Consider the following 20207-nt stretch of genomic DNA (forward strand, 5'->3'; position numbering starts at 1 on the left):
ACCTGACCTTACTGCAAGAGAGCCTTCCATCTCCCTTCTCACTGATATGAGCAGGCTTCCTCTTACAGAGACCCTAAATACCTGTTGCCTGGGCAAAAAGTTAACTAGGAGAGCTGAGCTCAACTCCCTTAAAGGACAAGCCTACTTTCTGGCTGCCCCCAAATGATATTTTTCAGCTTGACATAGACATAATTAAGTACTCCTCTTCTGTGGTACACAACCTTATATGTTCAAAAAACCTAGAGGTGTTTTAAGTTCCATCCCTAGAGGTGTTTAAGTCTCGGCTTGATAAAGCCCTGGCCGGGTTGATTTAGTTGGAATTGGTCCTGCCTAGAGCAGGGGGCTGGACTTGATGACCTTCTGAGGTCTCTTCCAGTTCTATGAACATCAAACCATTCTGAAATAAGTCTGCAGTCTTTAATCATAGCAAAAACATGAAAGCGGTGGGTTGTGTGTGCCATGTTGTCATAAATCCATTTTGCCCAGAAGTCTTTATCTTCACTAGCAAAATTTTCTGGCAGAATCGGGTGCTCCATTGAGGCCCTTAAAAAAACATGATTATACCAACCCATGTAAGGATTGTCAAGAGCAATATGTGACTTGGTTTCCCGTTTGGTCTTTAACATTACTAGCTTGTGATTTCTCCTTGATGCTTAATGGTAACTTAAAACAGTGAGCAACACATAGTGTTGACCTGCGAGTAAAAGATTCTGGAGAGAAAGATAAATATATTTTCTTAAGGAATGTAAAAATAAATGGGAACCAAAGCACCGCCACGGATTAGGTTTTTGTTCTTCCGAGACACTAGCACTCCTTTGGGAACAACAAGTAGACCTGTGGCACCTTAGAGACTAACAAATATATAGGATCTTGAGCTTTCATGGGTAAAACCCGAGAGGGTTTTACTCACGAAAGCTCATAATACTCTATATATTTTTGTTAGTCTCTAAGGTGCCACAGGTCTACTAATTTTTAAAGTTACAGACTAACGTGGCTACCTCTCCGAGACTTTTTAGGGAAAACTTCTGGGAACAAGTGCATGCGTGCGTGCGCACACCCTCTCCTCTTGGTTCCAGAGTCACAAAGCTGATTGATATGAGCTTTTGAGTTGCATTTCTTGGAACTGATCAGAGACTCATGGGGATGTGGAGTGGGAAAAGAGAATGGGTTTCCAAGCATATGCATGTAACAGATGCATTATGTGCTGTTTTTAACAAGGGTGATGAAAAAGCACAAATGGGCAGTTTACACAAGAGCTTCACTTCAATATTTGTATAACTTTTGCCTCCCACAGCTTACTTGTAAGAGCTTTTTTTGTCTCATGTGAATTCAAACCACTCAGGGTTTCTGCTGAAGCTCCAAAGAGAGTCTGTCTTCATTAAAACTGAAAATCCACAATTGTAATTGAATTCATTAGCACAGTGGCTCTTCACTAGCACAGTGTGTTTAAGAAATTAGTTCAATTTATGCACAATAATCAAAAGTGCAATGAGGATTCCAATGCATGTGCCTGTTTTATAAATGCAGGTGAGTTGCTGTTGAAATTCCTTCCTTGGCTGGTGAGGCTGTTTTTTGCAAACTCCATATGTTCGGATATAATTTAAATAAGAAGTCTGTATGCCTTGCAAACAGGTCTTTTTGGAGTCCTGTCGTTTGATCCCAGAATTACAGGATCCCCAGAATTTCCTCTCCTGAAGGAGGAAAATCCTTTGCTATTGAAGTAACTGTTTCTTGTTAGGAATATTCTGCTGTTGGTGTAGCCAAGAAACGAAGGCCTATAATTTCATTCCATAATCTGGATTGCCAACATTTGGTGGCATTTGTATTTAAAGGACTACCTACAGCCTCTTTATCACATTTTACCTCTTTGTTGTAGTGACAAAGGAGGCAGAGGAGGGAAGATAGGCTGGTCTGTATATTGATTGCTTTTGTGTTTAAAGATCCCACAGAAAGCAATTTTGAATAATCCAAAAAAAAGGGCAGGAAGTGAGAGGACAGATAACAGCCCACTGGTCGTATTTTGTGCCATCTGTGGGTGTGAGTGAGCAGATCAGGAAGGAAAAGAGTCGATAACAGGGGTGGGCAATAATTTTTGACTGGGGGCCACTTCAGAAATTTTTGAAGTTGCCCTGGACTGCCCCGGAGGGGACAAGGCCTGAGGTGGAAGGGGTGGGGACAGGACATTTCCATGCTTCCTTACCCACAGACCCTGATTTGTCTGGGGGTGGGGGAGTGCATGAAGTCTTTGCCCTCGCCCCCATCAGAGAGAATCGCCAGCTGTTCTGAGCAGCTGGAGGTTCCTTCTAGGCACTCCTGCCCCTGGTGGTGGGAGGAGACTTTGCATGCTCCCCTTCCCCTGCCCCCAGGTCAGTCAGTCAGCCTGGATACAGGGAGCATGTGAAGTTTTGCTCGCTGCCCCCGCCTTGCAAAGAAGGCACCGTGCTTAGTCAACCACCAACTGAGCAGAAGCTGGCAGTTGGTTTTAAGTACTGAGCCCTTTGCAGGGGGGAGGAGACTTTGCGAACTCCTCCCACCCCCAAGCCCTGATTGACGGGGGAGCATGCAAAGTCTCCTCCCGCCCTCCCCCCATCCTGCAAGGAACGTGTGGCGCTTAGAAGCGCTGCGCCCCTTGCAGGGTGGGGGGAGACTTGGTGTACTCTCCCTGCCGCCTCCCGCCCACAGGTCTTGATTAGCCTGTGGGTGGGGGGAACCGCTCAAAGTCTCTTGCTCCCTGCCCTCCAGTCCGTGCTGCTTAGAGTCAACTACCAGGGTTGATGCTAAGTGCCTCGTGCTCCCCCATCCCTAGGCCTTCATTGGCTCCAGCCTGCAGAGGCCCTTTTGCTCAGCCCTGGTCTATAAGTTAATGCTGACCTTTGCTGGAAAAGCATCTTATAATATTAAGTCAGTCATTATGGGGCAAAAGATAAGGCATTGGGGCTAAAGTAGAAGACTAGGATTCAGGAAATGTGGTTCTGCCACAGACTTCCAGATTGACCTTGAGCAATTCACTTCAACACTTTCTGGGCAGTAGTTTCCTACTCTACTTCTGCACCGCACAGTGGTGTACTGAGATTTACAGTATTAATTGCTATAAGCTGCTTCAGATTTCTCAAAAAAAATGTTACAGATCGGTGCAAAGTATCACCACCATTCAGCAGGCACATGGTAGTGACTGGTGCAATGGTCTCCTATCTTTTTATCCCTCAGATCACTTTTTAAATGTCAGGGCAAGCCAGGATCTACCCCATCCCTTCCCTAAGACTCCACCCCGTTCTTGAGGCCCTGCCCTCTCCAAACCTTTCTGTGGACAACCCGTTGCCATTGGAAAGTTACATAATTACACCTGAGCCATTTTGCTAGTACTGCAGCTGGGGAAAATGATTTAATTTAATTATTAAACAGACTAAGCACTTTTCATGTTAGCTTAGGTTTCAATGTTTTCTTTATTATGGCAGGAGTGGGGAACCTTTTTTGGGTCGGGGACCACTGACCCACAGAAAAATCAGTTGGGGACCACACAAGTGAGAAGCAAAAAAAGTCCTCCCCAAACCCCTCAACGCTCACTGATGTGGCCCCCAACTGAGACACCTCACTCCTCTGGCACTCCACCCCCATGTGGTGAGCAGAAGGGACAGGGAGGACTGAAGTTCAGGGCTTCCCATAGGCCAGTTGTACTTTTCTGGGGTTCCAGAGTTAGTGGATTTTACAGACCCCCTTAGGCTCTGGGGTGTGAACAGAAATGAGGGGCTCAATGTGTGGGGCAGGGCTGCCAGCGAGTGGGATGGGGATGGAGGATCTGGGTGAGGAGGGTAGGGTCTGGAAGGGAGTTTGGCAGCAGGAGAGGGTGTGGGGTGGAGGTAGAGAGGGAGTTTGGGGCCAGGAGGGGGTTGAGGGGAGTAATGCAGAAAAGGTGAGAGGGTAAGAATGCAGCCAAATAGCTAGTTGGGGAGGGAGGCAAAGACGTGGGGAGGTAAGCTTCTGAAAATGCAGCTTCCGAAAGTAAAATAGTATCCTCCCTCACATCTTCCCTCTGCTCCAGCCTTGTGCCCCTCAGCCCCATGATCCCCCCCCCCCCCCGTCTGATCCCTGCATGCCCCAGGCCCCTCGGTGCAACCCCTACCCCCGCATCCTCCTTTTCCCCCTCCCCTCCTTCTCACATCCCTGTGCCCCAGCGCACTCTCTGGCAGGACAGCATTGCTGGAGCAAGGAAGCGGGGGCAGAATCTCTTCCCTGCCTGGCCCAGCCCTTTACTTGCAGGCAGTGACTCGGGTTGGGGAAGGGAGAGCCTGGGGCTGCCCATGCCTGGCTCCAGCCCAGCTAGGCAGAGCGGGGCACTGGGAAAGGGGCTCCCTAACCTCACACACAGCCTGTGGGAAACAGCATGGCATAGCACAGGCCCTGGTGCACCACATGTGCCAGCTGCCTAGCCCCATTTCTGCGGAGCAGGCCCAGCCCAACCCCCTCCCAGAGCAGGAGACCAGAGCCAGGCATGCACGTGTGTGTGCTCGTGTGTGTACACATGTGCCTCTCCTCCCGTCGGCAGGTTAACAAAGAGGAGCGGCCGCCCAGCCAGCTGACCATGGCATTCAGCTCACTGAGGCTATGACTAGACTGCAGGTTTAGAGAGCTTCTGAACAAACTTCTTCCGAAAAAAAGTGTCCACACTGCAAAAGCACATTGAAAAAGCGATCTGCCTTTTTGAAAGATAGTGTCCACGCTGAATGGATGCTATCTTGCATTTCAGCTCTGATTGCTATCGATGGAGTGGCCACTAGGGCACCTGTGCTTTTTCCTTTCCTCTTCTTTCAAAAGAACTCCCTCTTCCTCATCTACACACGCCTTTTTCCAAAAGAGCTCTTTCGGAAAAAAGCTTCTTCCTCATAGAATAAGGATTACCAATGTCGGAAAAAACCCTCTGTTTTTTTTAAATTTTCTTTTAGAAGAACGTGATTGCAGTGTGGACATAATTGAAGTTTTTTTGGAAAAAGGACGTTTTTCTGTTAAAAAAACAAACAAACCCACACCTCTGTAGTGTAGATATATCTTGAGGCTACACTGCACTCCAGCTGGGCTGGATCAAAGAGGGGGCAGCTGCCTGGCCAGCTGGCCCCAGTGATCGACTCTTAGGGAACTGCAACTGGTCAGTCGGGATCAACGGCCTGGAGATCACTGCACTAAGGAGTAGATAGGCTACATGTTGTTTTCATGTTGGTCAATTAAATCAAAAATCCAAAAGCAAAATTATACTACCTAGGAATAAATGTGTATAGAACCATGAACTTTCATGGGCAAAACCCACTTCATCAGATGAAATGGAGTTTTGCCTATGGAAGTTCATGATTCTATATCTTTTGGTTAGTCTCTAAGGTGCCACAGAACCACTTATGTTTAAAGTGCAACTACCCTTATGAGTTTTTTTAACACTGTTTTGTTTTAGAGAGCTACACATAAGACAGTGTTTCTCAACCTGTGAATTTTTGTTTTAAGTTTTATAGCACTTTATTATTTTTGTACTTTTTACACTCAAAAAGTTCATTGCCCGCCCAGCTATGATTAAGTTGTTTAAACAAATGTGTTGCAATAGTAGAAAAAATATTGTGTGTCTGAAAATTGTAGGTACCAGGGGTTTCTTATTTTATTATTTTTTTAAATGGGTACTTTATAAAAAAAAAAAAAAGAAGGTTGAGAAACACTGACATAGGATGAACTCACTAAAAAAGAAGCTGCTTGTTTCAGAATTTTCAAACTGTGGTCAGGGAACCACTCAGAGAGAAGATTATTTAATGTTTGCTCCCGAGAATAATAAAGGATGCCATAAAAGGTGCAGAGGGAGAAAGAAAGGAGAATCGTATCATGTACTTACCTGCAGTTATGGGCAGACAGTGCCCTGAACTTTTTTTTAGTGCGGTCTCTCTGAAGTGCAATTGAGGTTTAATAATCTTTTACATTTTACAGCACTTTCAAAACAGGTGAGACTAAAGCATTTGAATCTGGTGCCAAAGGCAATGTGAAAGGAGAATAGGGAAATTCATGGGTTGAATAGCACAATAGGAAGGGAATTTTCTCAGCAGAATTTTACTAAGAGAAGGGACTAGGTGGGAATCAGTCTAGATGAGAAGGTTGCAGTAATCAGTGCAGAGAAAGGAAATGACAGATACATATTTTCTCAAGTCAATAAGTATACTCTTGTCACCACAAATTCAATGCCAGCTTTCATTAGAAACAGGATCAAGTCTAGGGCTGTCCTCCTGGACTTTCCAGTTGCAAAGTTTGAGCCAGGTATGTGTGTCTGGTACTGTTTCTGTTCATCTCAACCCTTTCACATGGTCATATTACTTTGTGTTAGCATTGCCTTTCTCAGTCCGTCTGCCTCCTTAATATTACATCTTTCATTTAGGCTATATCTAGACTACATCCCTCTTTCGAAAGAGGGATGTAAATTAGACAGATCAAAATTGCGAATGAAGCTGGGATGTGAATTTCCCATGTTTCTTTGCATAATGGCGGCTGTGTGTTCTTTCGAAAACGGGTATTTTGAAAGTGAAACCACCATCTAGACGCAGTTCTTTAGAAAGAAAAGCCTCATTTTTTGAGTACAGGATCTTTCGAAAAAGGGTTTTTCTTTTGAAAGAACTGCGTCTAGATGGTGGTTTCATTTTGAAAGTGAAACCACCATTTAGACGCAGTTTTCAAAAGGAAAAACCCTTTTTCGAAAGATCCTGTATTCAAAAAATGAGGCTTTTCTTTGTAAAGAACCGTGTCTAGATGGTGGTTTCACTTTCAAAATACCCGTTTTCAAAAGAATGCACAGCTGCCATTATGCAAATGAAACACGGGAAATTCAAATCCCAGCTTCATTCGCAATTTTGATCTGTCTAATTTACATCCCTCTTTCGAAAGAGGGATGTTGTTTAGACATGCACCAGTGCTATGCGAAAAGACCCCTTTTCTTCCTTCTCTTTGCTCTTACTTTCTCTGCTTAAATATTTATGGCTACAATGGAGAGATTTCAGATACTTTGGGTGGAAAACATTCAGAATTAATTTAGGGTTTTATTGGCTATAAAGATTTATTGTTCTTTAGAGTCCACATTGACTTCGGCTTCGCTTTAGCCAGTATATACCTCTTAGAACAATTAATCTTGATCTTTACCTAAGAATATAATATATGCTTAATATTGAACCCTCTAATTGTGTTAGCTTCAAGCATATACTGTGGAATTCAGTTTGCATGAAATACATTCCCAAAAGTACTGTTTGGAATCAAGTTAATTACATTTTAGAGCTATGCTAAAATTGTAACAAAACTTTTTAAAGTTATTCTCAAGGCCTGAATTAATGTAATCAATTTTATGTTAATGTTTTTTTCATTAGAAAAGTGAAAATTATTAAGTTAGACAAAAGACTAGGGCAAGGTTTCTACACTAGCCTGGAATTCCAAGGCAATGCTGCGCACAAAGTTTTGAATTAACATTACAGATGGGACATAGCTACAAAGCTAAAATTTCTCTGTGCTTTAATAGTCTGCATTTAGTTGCATCATCTGGTGTTTCAGAAAATGCTCTTAAAATTTACCACATGGCTGATGGATGTGTTTATAGAGGCTTGAATGGTCACTTTTTATATGGAACAATAAATTTGCTGTTGTACATAATGAGGCCAGTGAAGCAATCAGAAAAGAAATATATAATTCTGTAGCATGGGTCTGTAAGCACAGTACTGTCTAGGCTATTTAAGTTTAATGAAGCAGCTACTCTGCTGCTGCATATTCTTGTTGAACAGTCTCAGCATGTATTTTAAAACAAAAGTGTTACTGGTAATCATGTGCCTGCACATACTCTTTGAAAATCCTGTGGGTCCTATTCTCGTAAGAAGTCTTCATCTTTTATGTGCTAATGGTTTTGAAATTAGTCATTTGCTTCATTTTCCTTGTAAATGAGGGTCAGACTGTGATTTCCTTCTTTTCCCTGTTCTCTGAACATTGAAACTACTGTAAGCTGGCTCATCGGCATTCAGTTCTCTCTGGGGTATTGAGTTTGAAAAGGTAGCTGAAACTATCCCATTAAAACACAGATGTTCCCACTCCTGGCATTCTTTCCTTTTCTTAGAAACCTAAGAAGGCCTGTACCCATACTAAACCTTGCATTGTACAAATGGCATGGCATCATCATTGCATCTGCCCAAGGTCTTACTGTCAAAGAGATCCAGTCAGGAGACTTCAGAAGGTCAATAGTGACATTGCTGTGTCTGTTCAAATCCAGCAAGATCAAATTACACTGCTTCTTTTAAGAGCTCTTTAGAAATGTATGTATAAAGAGTGAATTAATGATTATTATGTAAATGCACAGATTGAATCCTTGAATGCTTTGGTACAGTACAAATAATGGTGGCTACAAGATGAATTACATTTTGAGTTTTTCTGTGAACTAAAAGTTGTGCATACAGAAACACTTAGGGTATGTCTACACTGCATTCCTATTTCGAGAGAGGAATGCAAATACAGACAAACGAAATTGCAAATGAAGCGCAAAATACTACGTTAAACCTAATTTTTTAAGGAGTAAGGATTATTTCAAAAGAAGCGGTTTCTTTCAAAATAACCACGTCTACATGGCGTTTTTATCTCAAAATAGCGTATTTTGAAGTAGCGGTTGGACGCAATTATGCAAATGAAGCGCAGTAAATTCAAATCTGCGCTTCATTTGCAATTTCGCTCATCTGCATTTGCATTCCTCTCTCAAAAGAGGAATGCAATGTAGACATACCCTTAGGCACTATATAAGTCTGGTTTCAGTGTGTGCAAAGAATAATAATTTACTATATATTTGCGAGAGTTTCTGTTCAATAATTCATCCTAAACAGTAAGTCCTAGGACCCCCAAATTCGGCATACAGCTTTCCCTTATCCTAACTTAAAAGCATTATAAGGATTTAGTCGTGCCTGGAAAATGGAATGCACCTGGAATGGGATTGCTTCTCTTAAAACAATATAGAAAAGAGACATAATCATCAGGCAGGATAGAGGGGCTAGCTGGGAGCACACCTTGTCTGTCTGGGATTGCTCTATCCCTGAATCCCCTCTCTCGCCCCCTTCCCCCACATAATCTCCTGCCCAGAGCCCCTCCTCACCCCCACCCCAACCCTGACTCCTGCATTCCCCAGTCTCCTGCCCTGAGCTGCTCCTTAAGGACCTAAGCCATGCCAGGTAAATGTGCTAGTCATTCATAGCACTTAAAATGGTATTTTACATTCAGGGATCTCAAAGCATGTTACAAAGAAAGAGCAGTGGTCTTCCAGAGCAGTTAAGCTCAGACCCGCACAGATATTTTGGCACCAACTCCCAAAAGGGTTTTTGCCCAAGTGATCTGCCCAGTACTGCATTGATTCAGTAAAATAAAGTCTCAAGGCACTGAGCCCCATGTCTTATACATGGACTCACACTGCCTTGCCTTAAAAATCACACCTGGACACAATAAGCATCATTATGTGAAGCTGCAAAGAATGTGTGTACAAAGACTCTGTTTTCTTCCCTGATTGCTAGTGTAACCTTTGCTTTGCAATTACCACTCCCCGGGACAGCATATAAAATATATTCTAAGTGATGGGAAAATGAGCCAGATGTATGAGAGAGCTGTATGCATGCTATGATTTTTACCTCACCTAGTGGCATGAATTATTACCATATGCAGGCTATCATTAAGTAGGTTTATGTCACAAACGCTTGGTATAGGATTCTTTGCTGTTTCTCTGTTCTGCTGTGTTGAAGTAATGTGCTTAGCAATAATGGATTATTTTCACAGAGTAGATTATCAACTACTTTCTTTCATGATGTAGCCCTGTTAGTTTGTGGTCAGAGGCAAATGTCAAGGTAAAATGAACCTAATATATTCATTTTCACATGCAGGCAAAAGAGACCGACAAAAGGTTCCAATCTTTTCATTTATCTCCAATATGACTTTAGAAATCCACAGAGAAAAACAAATAAAGGAAACCCTATACATGCAGTTGCTTCCCAGAGATAGATGAAAAATAGCAGGTTGTGCACGGTGCATAAGTAATATTTTAAGCTCTCAAAACCAAGAGCTGTGTAGGTTTTTTCTTTAAAAAAATTTAGAATGATCAGTAGGACAGAGTTACACAGAGAGATGTGCCTGCTGCAGTGTTATTAAGTAGCATGGTTTATTGTGTGTGTAAAATTTGTAAGAAGATAAAAGGTGCTACTCCAACCCTATTTCATTTTAACTAATGGGATGTTGGTTGCCTGTAATTTTGCATTCACTGTTAACAGCCCTGCTTTAATAAATTGTTTTCTGATTTGTTCCTAGATGGAAATCCTGTATGAATGTGGAAGCCATTAGCAAAGTAATTGCTGTCTATTGCCATGACAACCAGCCGTTGCAGTCACCTGCCTGAAGTCTTACCAGACTGCACCAGCTCAGCTGCTCCTCTGGTAAAGACCGTGGAGGATTGTAGCAGTCTTGTGAATGGACAACCGCAGTATGTCATGCAAGTTTCAGCCAAGGACGGGCAGCTTCTGTCAACAGTAGTAAGGACTCTTGCCACACAGAGGTACAGTAGTACCAAATCAAGAAAACATGTAATTGATCATTAAACTGTTTTAGCTAGGAAGTGCAGACGGGGGAGGCTAGAATTAACTTGTCATTGAAGTCTGTATCCAACAAAAGATCTTCATAAAAAAAAAAAAAAGTCTCTCACACATACTGGCTCAGTCATATCCATTTCTGTGACAATTAAATAAGAAGCTAAAAAAAATTCATCATATTTAGTTTTTTATTTTAAGTCACACACAGTAGGAGATAGATGTGTTGCTGCTTATGTAAGATTTGCTATTGTGATAATGAAGCTCTCGTCACTATAAATTTATCATCATCATCCCACTTTATTAATGAAACTCAACTTCATGCAACAAAAAGTAGCAGTGCTATCTGAAGATACAGAGGGTCAAGTGAGTAAGTTTCAATAATTTCTCTTGATTTGAAGGAAACTTCAGGGGTAAAATTCTGATGACTTGTGTTTGCTACTCATTATTTACTAATGAGAACACTTATTCCAATTATGCCTCATTTGTGTGTTTCATCTCTAACACTCAGTGTCATTGTCAGGGTACAGACTGTTGCCTACAGTGTTCTCCTTTTCTTACGTGCTGTTAGTAGTACTTTCATAATGCATTTTGTTCAGATTGCCACTCCTAAACCATGCCACATGCGCTAACGTACTGAACCAGGAAAGAATCTGTCTCTTGTGAAGATTCACATGGAAGCTTCATTGCCTGAGCCATTTCTCATATGATTGATAGCAGCTTTTTATGATATTGACTCAGACTGACAAATTACGTGGCAAAATATATGTTCAAGTCCTATACTTTGAGACCTTAAGCTGCATGGGTTTTGTTTGTTTGTTTTTTAACACTTTAGTACCAGAGTCCATAAGAATTTGGCAATATTCACACAGGAGATTTGGGGCAAAATTCTACTCAGTTCCCCTGGTGACTTGAGAGTAGTACTGGATTCATATGAGTGTAACGAGCACCGAATCAGGCCCACTGCATTGGGTAGATAAAGTATCTGCAAAGGAGGAAGTTCTTAACCTGCTGAGGTGCCATGTAAAAATGTGGGGAGGGGTAAAGTGAAACAATTTATTTCATCAAGATTTTAAGATAAACTGAAATCACTAGCTCAGATCTGCATGCAACCTTGTAAATACATGCCACTGGGTTTTGTTTTTTTAAAATAAGCAATGGGCTAGGTTGTCAATTACACTTATGTATTGAAAGGAGAACCTGGCCCTATGTACACAGGACACCACTGAAAAGCAGCCAGAGTAGGGGTAGTTAGTGGGCAGCAAAAACAATTGCACAATAATGAGGGGGGGGGGGTAATTTGGGTTAGAGACAAAGGCACTATTCTAAGAACTCCCTGTAAACTCAAAGCATCCATACAGAGTTGGCAGGGCCTCTGCTTTCAAGGTCTCAGCCAAAAGATCCACCCACAAAAATGCAACTTACCTGCCTTGGCAGGAAGAACAGCTAAGTCAAACCTCCTGTGGGTCCAGGAGTCTAGGTATTTCCAGTTGATAATTCTAGAATTTTAGGGATCTAGTCCTCTCTCGTTTATTTTTCATTCGTTTTGCTGACGGATGCATGTGTCTATAGCATCCTGAGGGTGGTTGTAAGAGAGGAGTGCTCTTCCCCTCCCACATCTGTTCCCCATCAAAAGTGATCCATCTTGTGGCTGAGAAGAATCATACTGTTCCCTTCAGAACCCAGTAATGGTGCTTCTTAGCTGGCAGTAAGGAATTGCTCCAGATACATGTGCTGTTGCCTTCACCAGACCAGAACATGAAATATCTCTTTTGTGCCCAGTCATTTACACTTGACTTCGAGACACTTGGCAGTGCACTGTGCTGCTTAGAGGATATCTTACCCCAGTGGTCACCAACCAGTAGATCGGGATCTACCGGTAGATCTTGGACCATCTGACAGGTGATCCGGACTGGTTTGGCCGGGAAGCTATCAAGCACTGGCACTTCAGTTGCCCCTCCACCTACTGTCATGCTGCTCCTGCCCTCTGCCTTGGAGCTGCCCCCCTAGGAACCTCCTGTTTGCCATGCAGGGTGTGGGAAGGAGAAGGGAGGTGCTGATGTCAGGGTGTCTCTTCTCTCCCCATTTCTGTATCCATCTCCACACAAAGAGAAGGGGATGGAGGGAGCTTGGCAATGCAAATCTCTGTCTCTCTCTCACTGTGTTTCTGTCATTCTCACAAACACCCTGTCCTTCACTCTCATCTCCCGACCCAACACATACGTGCGGTTTGTTACTACTTTTATTACTTGCAAAGTGGGTTGTTTTTGGTTTTTGACTGGACTGTGCATTTTATAACTTTAATTTCTCTTACGCTTAAATTTAATTCTTTGAGCAGTGAGTTCTAAAATACCTAACCTGTTGTGGCGGGAGTAATTATCCCCATAGTAATTGCTGCTCCTGGAAGTGGCTAGCATGTCCCTGCAGCCCCTGAGAAAGAGAGAGCAGGAGGTCTCTCCACAAGCCGTCCTTGCCTGCAGACACTACTCTTGCAGCTCCCATTGATCAGTAATGGGGAACTGTGACCAAAAGAAGCTGTGGGCTCGGTGCCTGTAGATCAGGGGCAGCACATGGCACCATTGCTGTACATGCCAGCTTCTTTCAGGAATGGCGCAGGGCCAAAGCAGGCGTAAGCCTGCCCTTAACCCCACTGCTCCATCGCCCAGAAGCCATCTCAGTTAAATGGTGCCCAGCCAGAGCTTGCTTCTTGAACCCGCCCCAGACCTGAACCTCCTCCTGCAGTTATCCCCTTGCACCAAAACTCCTTCCTGAGAGTTCAACCCTGAAACCTCTCCCGAATGCCAATCCCCCGCCCTGGGATAAGCCCAGAGCCCTTCCCACACTCCAAACCTCTTGACTCAAGACCAGAGCCTGCAACTCAACCCCCTATCCCAGCCTGGTGAAAGTGAATGAGGATGGGGGAAAAAGAGGGATGGAGTGAGCAGCGTGAGGCCTCTGAGAAGTGGTGGATCGGGGCAAGGCCTCAGAGAAGGAGCAGGAAGGAAATGGGGCAAGGGTATTCAGGTTTGAAGTAGATCTTACATTGCACTCAAATTGAAAAAGTGGAGACCACTGTCTTACCCTATAGTTCAGTGGCACAGCTCATGACTAGTGTCCCTGTAGTGGGTAGGGTTAAAATACTCTGCCCCACTTAGGGATATCTCCTGTAGTGCACCCCACAAAGCAGTTCCTGGTGTATTTCTTAATATAGTGGGAAAAGATAAATTTGTCAACATAAATAAATTGTCTGTCTGTTCCCTTCTCCACTTGTTAAGGATTTCCTTCCAGCTTAGCACTGTATAGGCCAGAAGTAGCAGCACTTTTGAACAAGAATATCAAAGTACCTTCAACTTTAGCCTGGCTAAACATTATACATGTTTGCTAATGTATAAAATAAGAGTGAAATATATACATGCTGTGAACATCCCCTCTTGTTATGTTGGAACATGGGCTAAGGGAGAAATGAAGTGCTTTACAACTTAATATACTGACCAGCCATTTCCATTTCTTGTTTAGCAGCCCTTTCAATGACAGGCCAATGTGCAGGATCTGCCATGAAGGCAGCAGTCAGGAAGATCTGCTCTCTCCATGTGAATGTACAGGAACCCTGGGGACTATTCATCGCAGCTGCCTGGAGCATTGGCTGTCGTCTTCGAATACCAGTTACTGTGAACTCTGCCACTTCAGGTTTGCAGTAGAGCGCAAACCCAGGCCGTTGGTAGAGGTCAGTAAATGGGGCATGTCCTCAAAAGCTTAGCTTTAATGAGCAAGTGATGTATGTTTTACACGAGGACCACAAAGCCTTTGCAGCTTCACTGAAGCAAAAGAAAGGCTGTGGATTTGGGGTATTGGGAGGTAAGGGCAGCAGTGCAGGAATAACAAAACCTTCATTTTGAAGCAATCATCTTGAGTGAGAAGAATGAAATTGATGGTCTTGCTCCACTGTAAACACTGAAACGAACATCATCTTGTGAACAGTTTGCCACAAGTAGAAAATGCATAGTATATCGTTTTAGCTAGGCTGGTAGAAATCCATTTAGAAAACAACTGAAAAATCTATGGAACACTAGACATACTTACTTGGGATAATGACTATAGGTCAGGAATTAATTAATTCAGCCTCCCCCACAAATCTGAACTCTGTTTTTAGCCCATAGAATGAAGTTGTTCTTGTTGGAGGCTTCACATTTTTAGCACTTCACATTGCCCTTTTCCCTCTTCTCTAGCCTGTGTACAAGACTGCAGAGTAATACTGAGTAATCATTTTCCCTTTCACAGTTAAAATGTGACTATTGCATACTGCAGTTGCTTTAATGGACAAAATTGTCTGGTCCATGCTAAAAACCAGTCAAGATATGGGTTTGACTTGGCTGATAAGTTTCCTTCTCCCTTCTAAAATACTGTGAAATTTGAATCCCTTTTGTAATTAAAACTGAATTGTTTCAAAGTGAAGTTTTGTTATTCCTGCACTCCAAAACCATCTCTCCGCACCCATTGAGATTCTTATCAGAATAGTGATATCTTACTTCATGTTGGCTGAAGATACAGAGGTTTGATCATGTGTTGTACGTACTTCATGTGTGGCTGATTTTTGGCTTGGCACTGTATTTTTACATGGAAAAACTAACAATATAAACTGAAAAAAAATCTTGTTTTCATCTAGTTCATAAGCAATGGGAAGTAGATTCTGCATCCACCAATACCATAATTTATCTGTTAGGGAAAAAAATCAGCCCAATCCAATTGGGGTGGGAGATCAGCGGAGACTACCCAGTGATGCTTTACATAAGGACAGAGCAGCTTCTTTAGTTTTCAGCAAAGAAAATATCTTCTGCTAGGCTGTACGTGTTCAGTATTGAATACTAGGGATGTTAAATATCAGTTAACTGAATAGTCGAGTAACCTTGTGAATTCTTATTGGTTAGTCGAATATTCTATAGTCCCTGGGGGCGGGGCCAGCAGCCAGTGCATTCTGGCCTCACTCCTGAGAAGACCCCTGCCAGGTAGGAGCTAGTCTTCAAGGGGAGCCAGTTTTAAAAACCAGGTCCCCTTGTGGGCCAGCTGCCTGTCGCCCTATGCTGATGCCTCTGATAAAGAGGCAGTAGTGCAAGGTGGCAGCAGCCCCTGTCTGGGGGGCTGTCTAAGCTTCCAGACCCAGCGTGAGCCGGAACTGAGCTGGGCTGCCTACCTGCCCGGCTCCGAATATACTTTAACTGCAGAGCTGCAGCGGGGGGTTATGTCCAGGACCTGTCGCAAGCCAGGACTGAGTCAGGCTGCTGGCCAGCCTGCTAAAAAATTTACGTACGTGTGTATAAATGCATGTAGTCTATAGCATTAACTTATATGCTTTTGCTTATGGGTTAATCAGTTAATCTACTACACCTTTAAATCCCTATTGAATACTAGGAACTATAGTTTTCTCAAGACATAATGGGAGGGGAAGTCCCCTTCTCTTGCCCAGTCCTACATGCTGTTTTCCAGTGGCTTCAGCAACTGAACAAGACATTTTGAGAAATGTTAATTTTGGATGTTCCCAGGCTAACAAGGACTAAAGACCAACATCATCATCATTGGGTTATACTAAAAATGACATTTTAGTTTAGTTTAGTTTTAGCAAGTCACTCTGATCCTGACTCAAGCAAGGTGCAACAAAATAGATCCATTTGTGGCTTGAGGTCCCAACCATTTTGTATTTGTCTCCTAAGAAACAAGATGAGTGACCCTAAGATCACGTGAAATAAATGAGCTAGATTTTAGGGTCCAGCCTGTTTCAGCTTTGTCCTCACAATGACTGCTCATGACATTTTCTTTGTACAAATGGAGTGTGACATTTAGAGCAAAATCTAACTCTTCTAGAGCCAAGGGAGGCTAGCTGTTTGATCTTCCATGCTGAAGTGATCTGTCTTTCATACAAAGTAACTTTTAAAAAAAATGGTCTTTGTTTCTCAGTTGAAGAAGTTGAGAACTCCGTACCAGATGCAAGCACATTCTAGAACAGTACATGTCGTTAGTTACCATTTTACTTTTTATTTGATTCTTTACTACCACCTCCCTAAAGTTTTTATAGATGGTCAACAGTAATGTGAAGACAAAGCAGAATGAATGTACCATTTTTAAAAATAGCTTAAATTCTTACTTAAGTTCAAACCATTTTTTGGTGTCAGATCACAATGAATTAAAGTTGTAAAAAGCAAAGAAACAGAAAGGGAAAATATCTGAATTTTGAGCAAAAGGACAAATCCAAGTAGAAAATATCACAAGTTATCTTTATTTCTGTTTATATCTTTGTGAGTATAATCTAAGCTTAAAAGTTGAACAATATATTGCTTCTTGAAAACAGTGCACACAAGGTAGTCTAATCCAATGTTTTTTCCATAAAGAAAAATGGAATCTTTTTCCTATTAGAAGAAATTTTAAACCTATTTTCTTAGAAAGAAACTAAGAAAATGGTATAGATTATAACCTCCTTATTTATCCCTTTCCCAGTTTGAGCACAGCTTGTTGTACTACCTATGGAAAGGAATTGGTTTAAACAAAAATAAAAACAGATATTTAGTTTGCTTGAGCTGAAAGTTCTCTCATAATGGAAGATCACTCACTCAACACTCTAGAGCAGGCCTGGGCAAAATACGGCCCACAGACCAGATCCAGCCCGCCAAGCCATTGGATCTGGCCTGTGGAGGCAGCAGGGAGCCTCAGGCAGAAATGCTACTGCAGGGCTCCATTTCTGTTTTAAAATGGGAGCGGAGGGGGAAGTTTCAGGAGCTGCCCCGCCCCCAGCACAATCCCATTGGCCTGTTTCTGGCCAGAAACCAGACAATGGGAGCTGCTTGTTGGAATAACTGGCAGCTAAGAAGAACCACACCCCCTCTCCTCAGCTCAGTTATTCAGTGAAGCACATGGCCAGGCAAGATGGCTGGCTGGGAAATGTTTTAAACTCTGCAGGCAGGCGGGCTAGTTTGGCAGCTGGCAGGTAAGTCTCTTGGCCACAACCTGCTTCTGGCACCCCAGCCCTTGCCTGCCCTAACCCTCTGCTCCCCCACTCAACACACCCAAACCCTGTCTCCCCCTCTTGCACCCTTATACCTATGCCCCCTCCCAGATCATGCACCCCAATCTCCTGCCCCAGATAATACCCTCGTACCCTAGGTCACATCCCAAACCTCTGTACTCCAGTCCCCTGCTCTAGGTCACAACCACCTCCTTCACCTAAACTCCCTCCCAGACTCAAGTCTGCTTCCTGCACCCTAATCCCTTACCCCAAACTCCCTTCTGCACCCAACCTCCATTCCAGACCCTGCATCTCCTCCTTTCGTATCATGGAAGAGTGCGGTCCTTGACCACCTTCCAAAATCTTGAAGTGGCTCCCTTGTCAAAAATTGCCCACCCATCCTCTAGAGAAACGGGGTGGCAATAGATTTGACATGAACCGCGCAACAAGTAATTTGACTGCTCGTTCCACCAAATTACTCCCATGTGTGTACTTTATTACTATAGCACCAGAAAATTCCACTGCATTTTTAATGATATGAAAAGAACAGGCTATTAGATTCACAATATTTTTCCCATATCGTAAGCAATTTTCTTCTCTTAAAAAACAAAAACAAAACAAAAACCAAAAAAACCCCACCAAAATATTCCCTCATTTGTCAGAAGATTAACATCCCTTTAAGAAACATTTCTTCTCACATTGAAAAGCAAGAGCCATGCTCAGCCTGATACCAGCCATTGTGATTGCTAGTGTGAGAGACTTGGATGTACTTTACCAACTGAAGGGATCGCAAACAAATGTAACAGTACATTTACATAGGGTGTGATCCACAAAGGTCCTTAGTGCCTGTGTGTAGGCACTGCTGTGATCTGTAGAACTCTCACTTTGGCTGCCACCAAACCCTGTAGCTCTCTAAACTCATTTGGTTTCCAGTGTGAGGGGGATAGATACTTGACCCCCAGCTCTGCCCCTAATCCCTCCATCACTTTTTCCCTTTTGTTAAGGCTCCCTTCTATCCTGCCTCTTTCCACCCCTGCCTCCATCTCTTCCCTCCCCTGAGTATGCTGCATCCTTGCTCCTTATGCAGAGCCTCTTGTGTGCAGTTGATTGCATTGGGTGGGAGATGCAGGGAGGGAGGGAAGGCACTGATTGAGTGGCAAACTGGCAGGCAGGAGATGCTGGGAGAAGCCACCATTTTTTCATTGTGGGTGATCCAGCCTCCAAGCATCCACTGAGTCAGTGCCTGTGCTAAAGATGTTAAGAAGCAGGCAGTTGACTAAATCGTGTACATGATTAGTCAATAAGCGGCCCCACTGGGGCTCTGCAGTTTAAATGTAGTAGGAGCTGGGCACACAGGCAGCCCGATTCCTACCTCATTTAAACTGCAGAGCTGCAGCAGGGTTAAGTCCAGACCTGGCATGAGCTGGGACTCAGCAATACCAACTCACACCAGTTCTGCTAGATTGCACCTCTACCTTTTAAATGTAGCAAGAGCCAGATGGCTCTTGGTACATTTAAAAGGCAGAGCCACAGTGGAAGTAGGTCCGGAACTCAGGCTTGCACCTACATTTAAAGGGCAGAGCCACGGCTCCAGGACTGCTTCCGCAGAGACAGTGCTGGGAGAATCAGCTTTTAAGCCAGCTCCCTCCAGCACTGGCCCCGGCTCCTACCTTCTTGCTGCCTCTGATAAAGAAGCAGCAAGGACGAGGGGAAACGAGTAGTCAACTACTCAGGTAGTCGCTTACATCCCTAGCCAGTACTAGGTGCCTGTGTTTTTGCTGAAGAAGTTCCCTGGGTGCTAACGTTTAGCCTCTGAGTATGTGCACTGCTGCCTTACTCAAAAAGCCTGGGTGCTTTATTTACAGCCTAACCCTTTAGACTAGTAGATTAGGGTACTCATTCAGGATATGGAAACTCTCTAGGTTGACTCCCTCTTACTCCTAAGAAAGAAAAGGTATTTGTGCAGGGATTGGCCACTTCTCAGGTGAATGCTGTCCCTACATGATTTCCTACGGAAGTAGGGGTTTTTAACATGTTGCCTCCCAATTTCCTGGGTTTGGCTCTTAGCTTGTTGAACAATAAATATAATTAGACGAGAGCCATCGGGACAGATGAAATTTGCAATACGTTATTAAGAAATAGGATTTGGAAAATGGAAATTCAGAGGAAAAACTTCACACACTATTTTGATCTTCCTTTTGGCTCATAGAGGCATGGTGATATTTTTCGTGGTGGGAGAGATTAGATTTCCTCATTTCTTTTTCCTTCAACAGACCCAGCTGCTTGATAAGATTTGTATGAACAATTTAAAATGAACTTGTTCCCTACAGGCTGTGAAGGTTTTAGCCAAATTGAGACTAGAGCCTGTTTTCACACATTTCAGTTATAAAAGTTAATGAGATGTATAGTAAGTCATATGATGGATGAGTTTTTTGAAGGTGCTTTTGTTTTATCATAAAGCAAATTTTTTAAAGAGTGCTGAAGACCCCGCATGTTTTATCTACTGCTGTATAGGAGCACTGCAGCGTTCATCTTACTACATTGAAACCTCTTTCTACCTTTTTTTAAATTACAGCTGACTAGACAAGCACATTACGACTGCCCTTTTATCTGTTCCT

The 20207-nt window shown here is 43.2% G+C and overlaps 1 protein-coding gene and 1 long non-coding RNA gene across 5 annotated transcripts in view; one reads left to right on the forward strand and one right to left on the reverse strand.

Annotated features, from left to right (window-relative positions):
- MARCHF3 (membrane associated ring-CH-type finger 3) overlaps positions 1–20207 on the forward strand; it is a 135467-nt gene that overhangs the window by 91030 nt on the left and 24230 nt on the right. For 2 of the 3 annotated variants that reach the window (XM_075931922.1, XM_014577047.2), the window contains 2 exons: positions 10324–10567; positions 14115–14322. In XM_075931922.1, coding sequence (XP_075788037.1) covers positions 10380–10567; positions 14115–14322 — 396 coding nt within the window. In that variant the 5' untranslated portion in view covers positions 10324–10379. The remainder of the gene's footprint in view (positions 1–10323; positions 10568–14114; positions 14323–20207) is intronic. The other variant, XM_014577048.2, reaches the window with a different exon arrangement.
- The window catches only part of LOC112546944 (uncharacterized), an 87672-nt gene that overhangs the window by 43676 nt on the left and 23789 nt on the right, over positions 1–20207 (reverse strand). The gene's annotated exons all lie outside the window — the stretch shown is intronic.

The sequence above is a fragment of the Pelodiscus sinensis genome, chromosome 6 (assembly GCF_049634645.1).
Source record: "Pelodiscus sinensis isolate JC-2024 chromosome 6, ASM4963464v1, whole genome shotgun sequence".
In the NCBI taxonomy this organism is placed as follows: Eukaryota; Metazoa; Chordata; order Testudines; family Trionychidae; genus Pelodiscus; species Pelodiscus sinensis.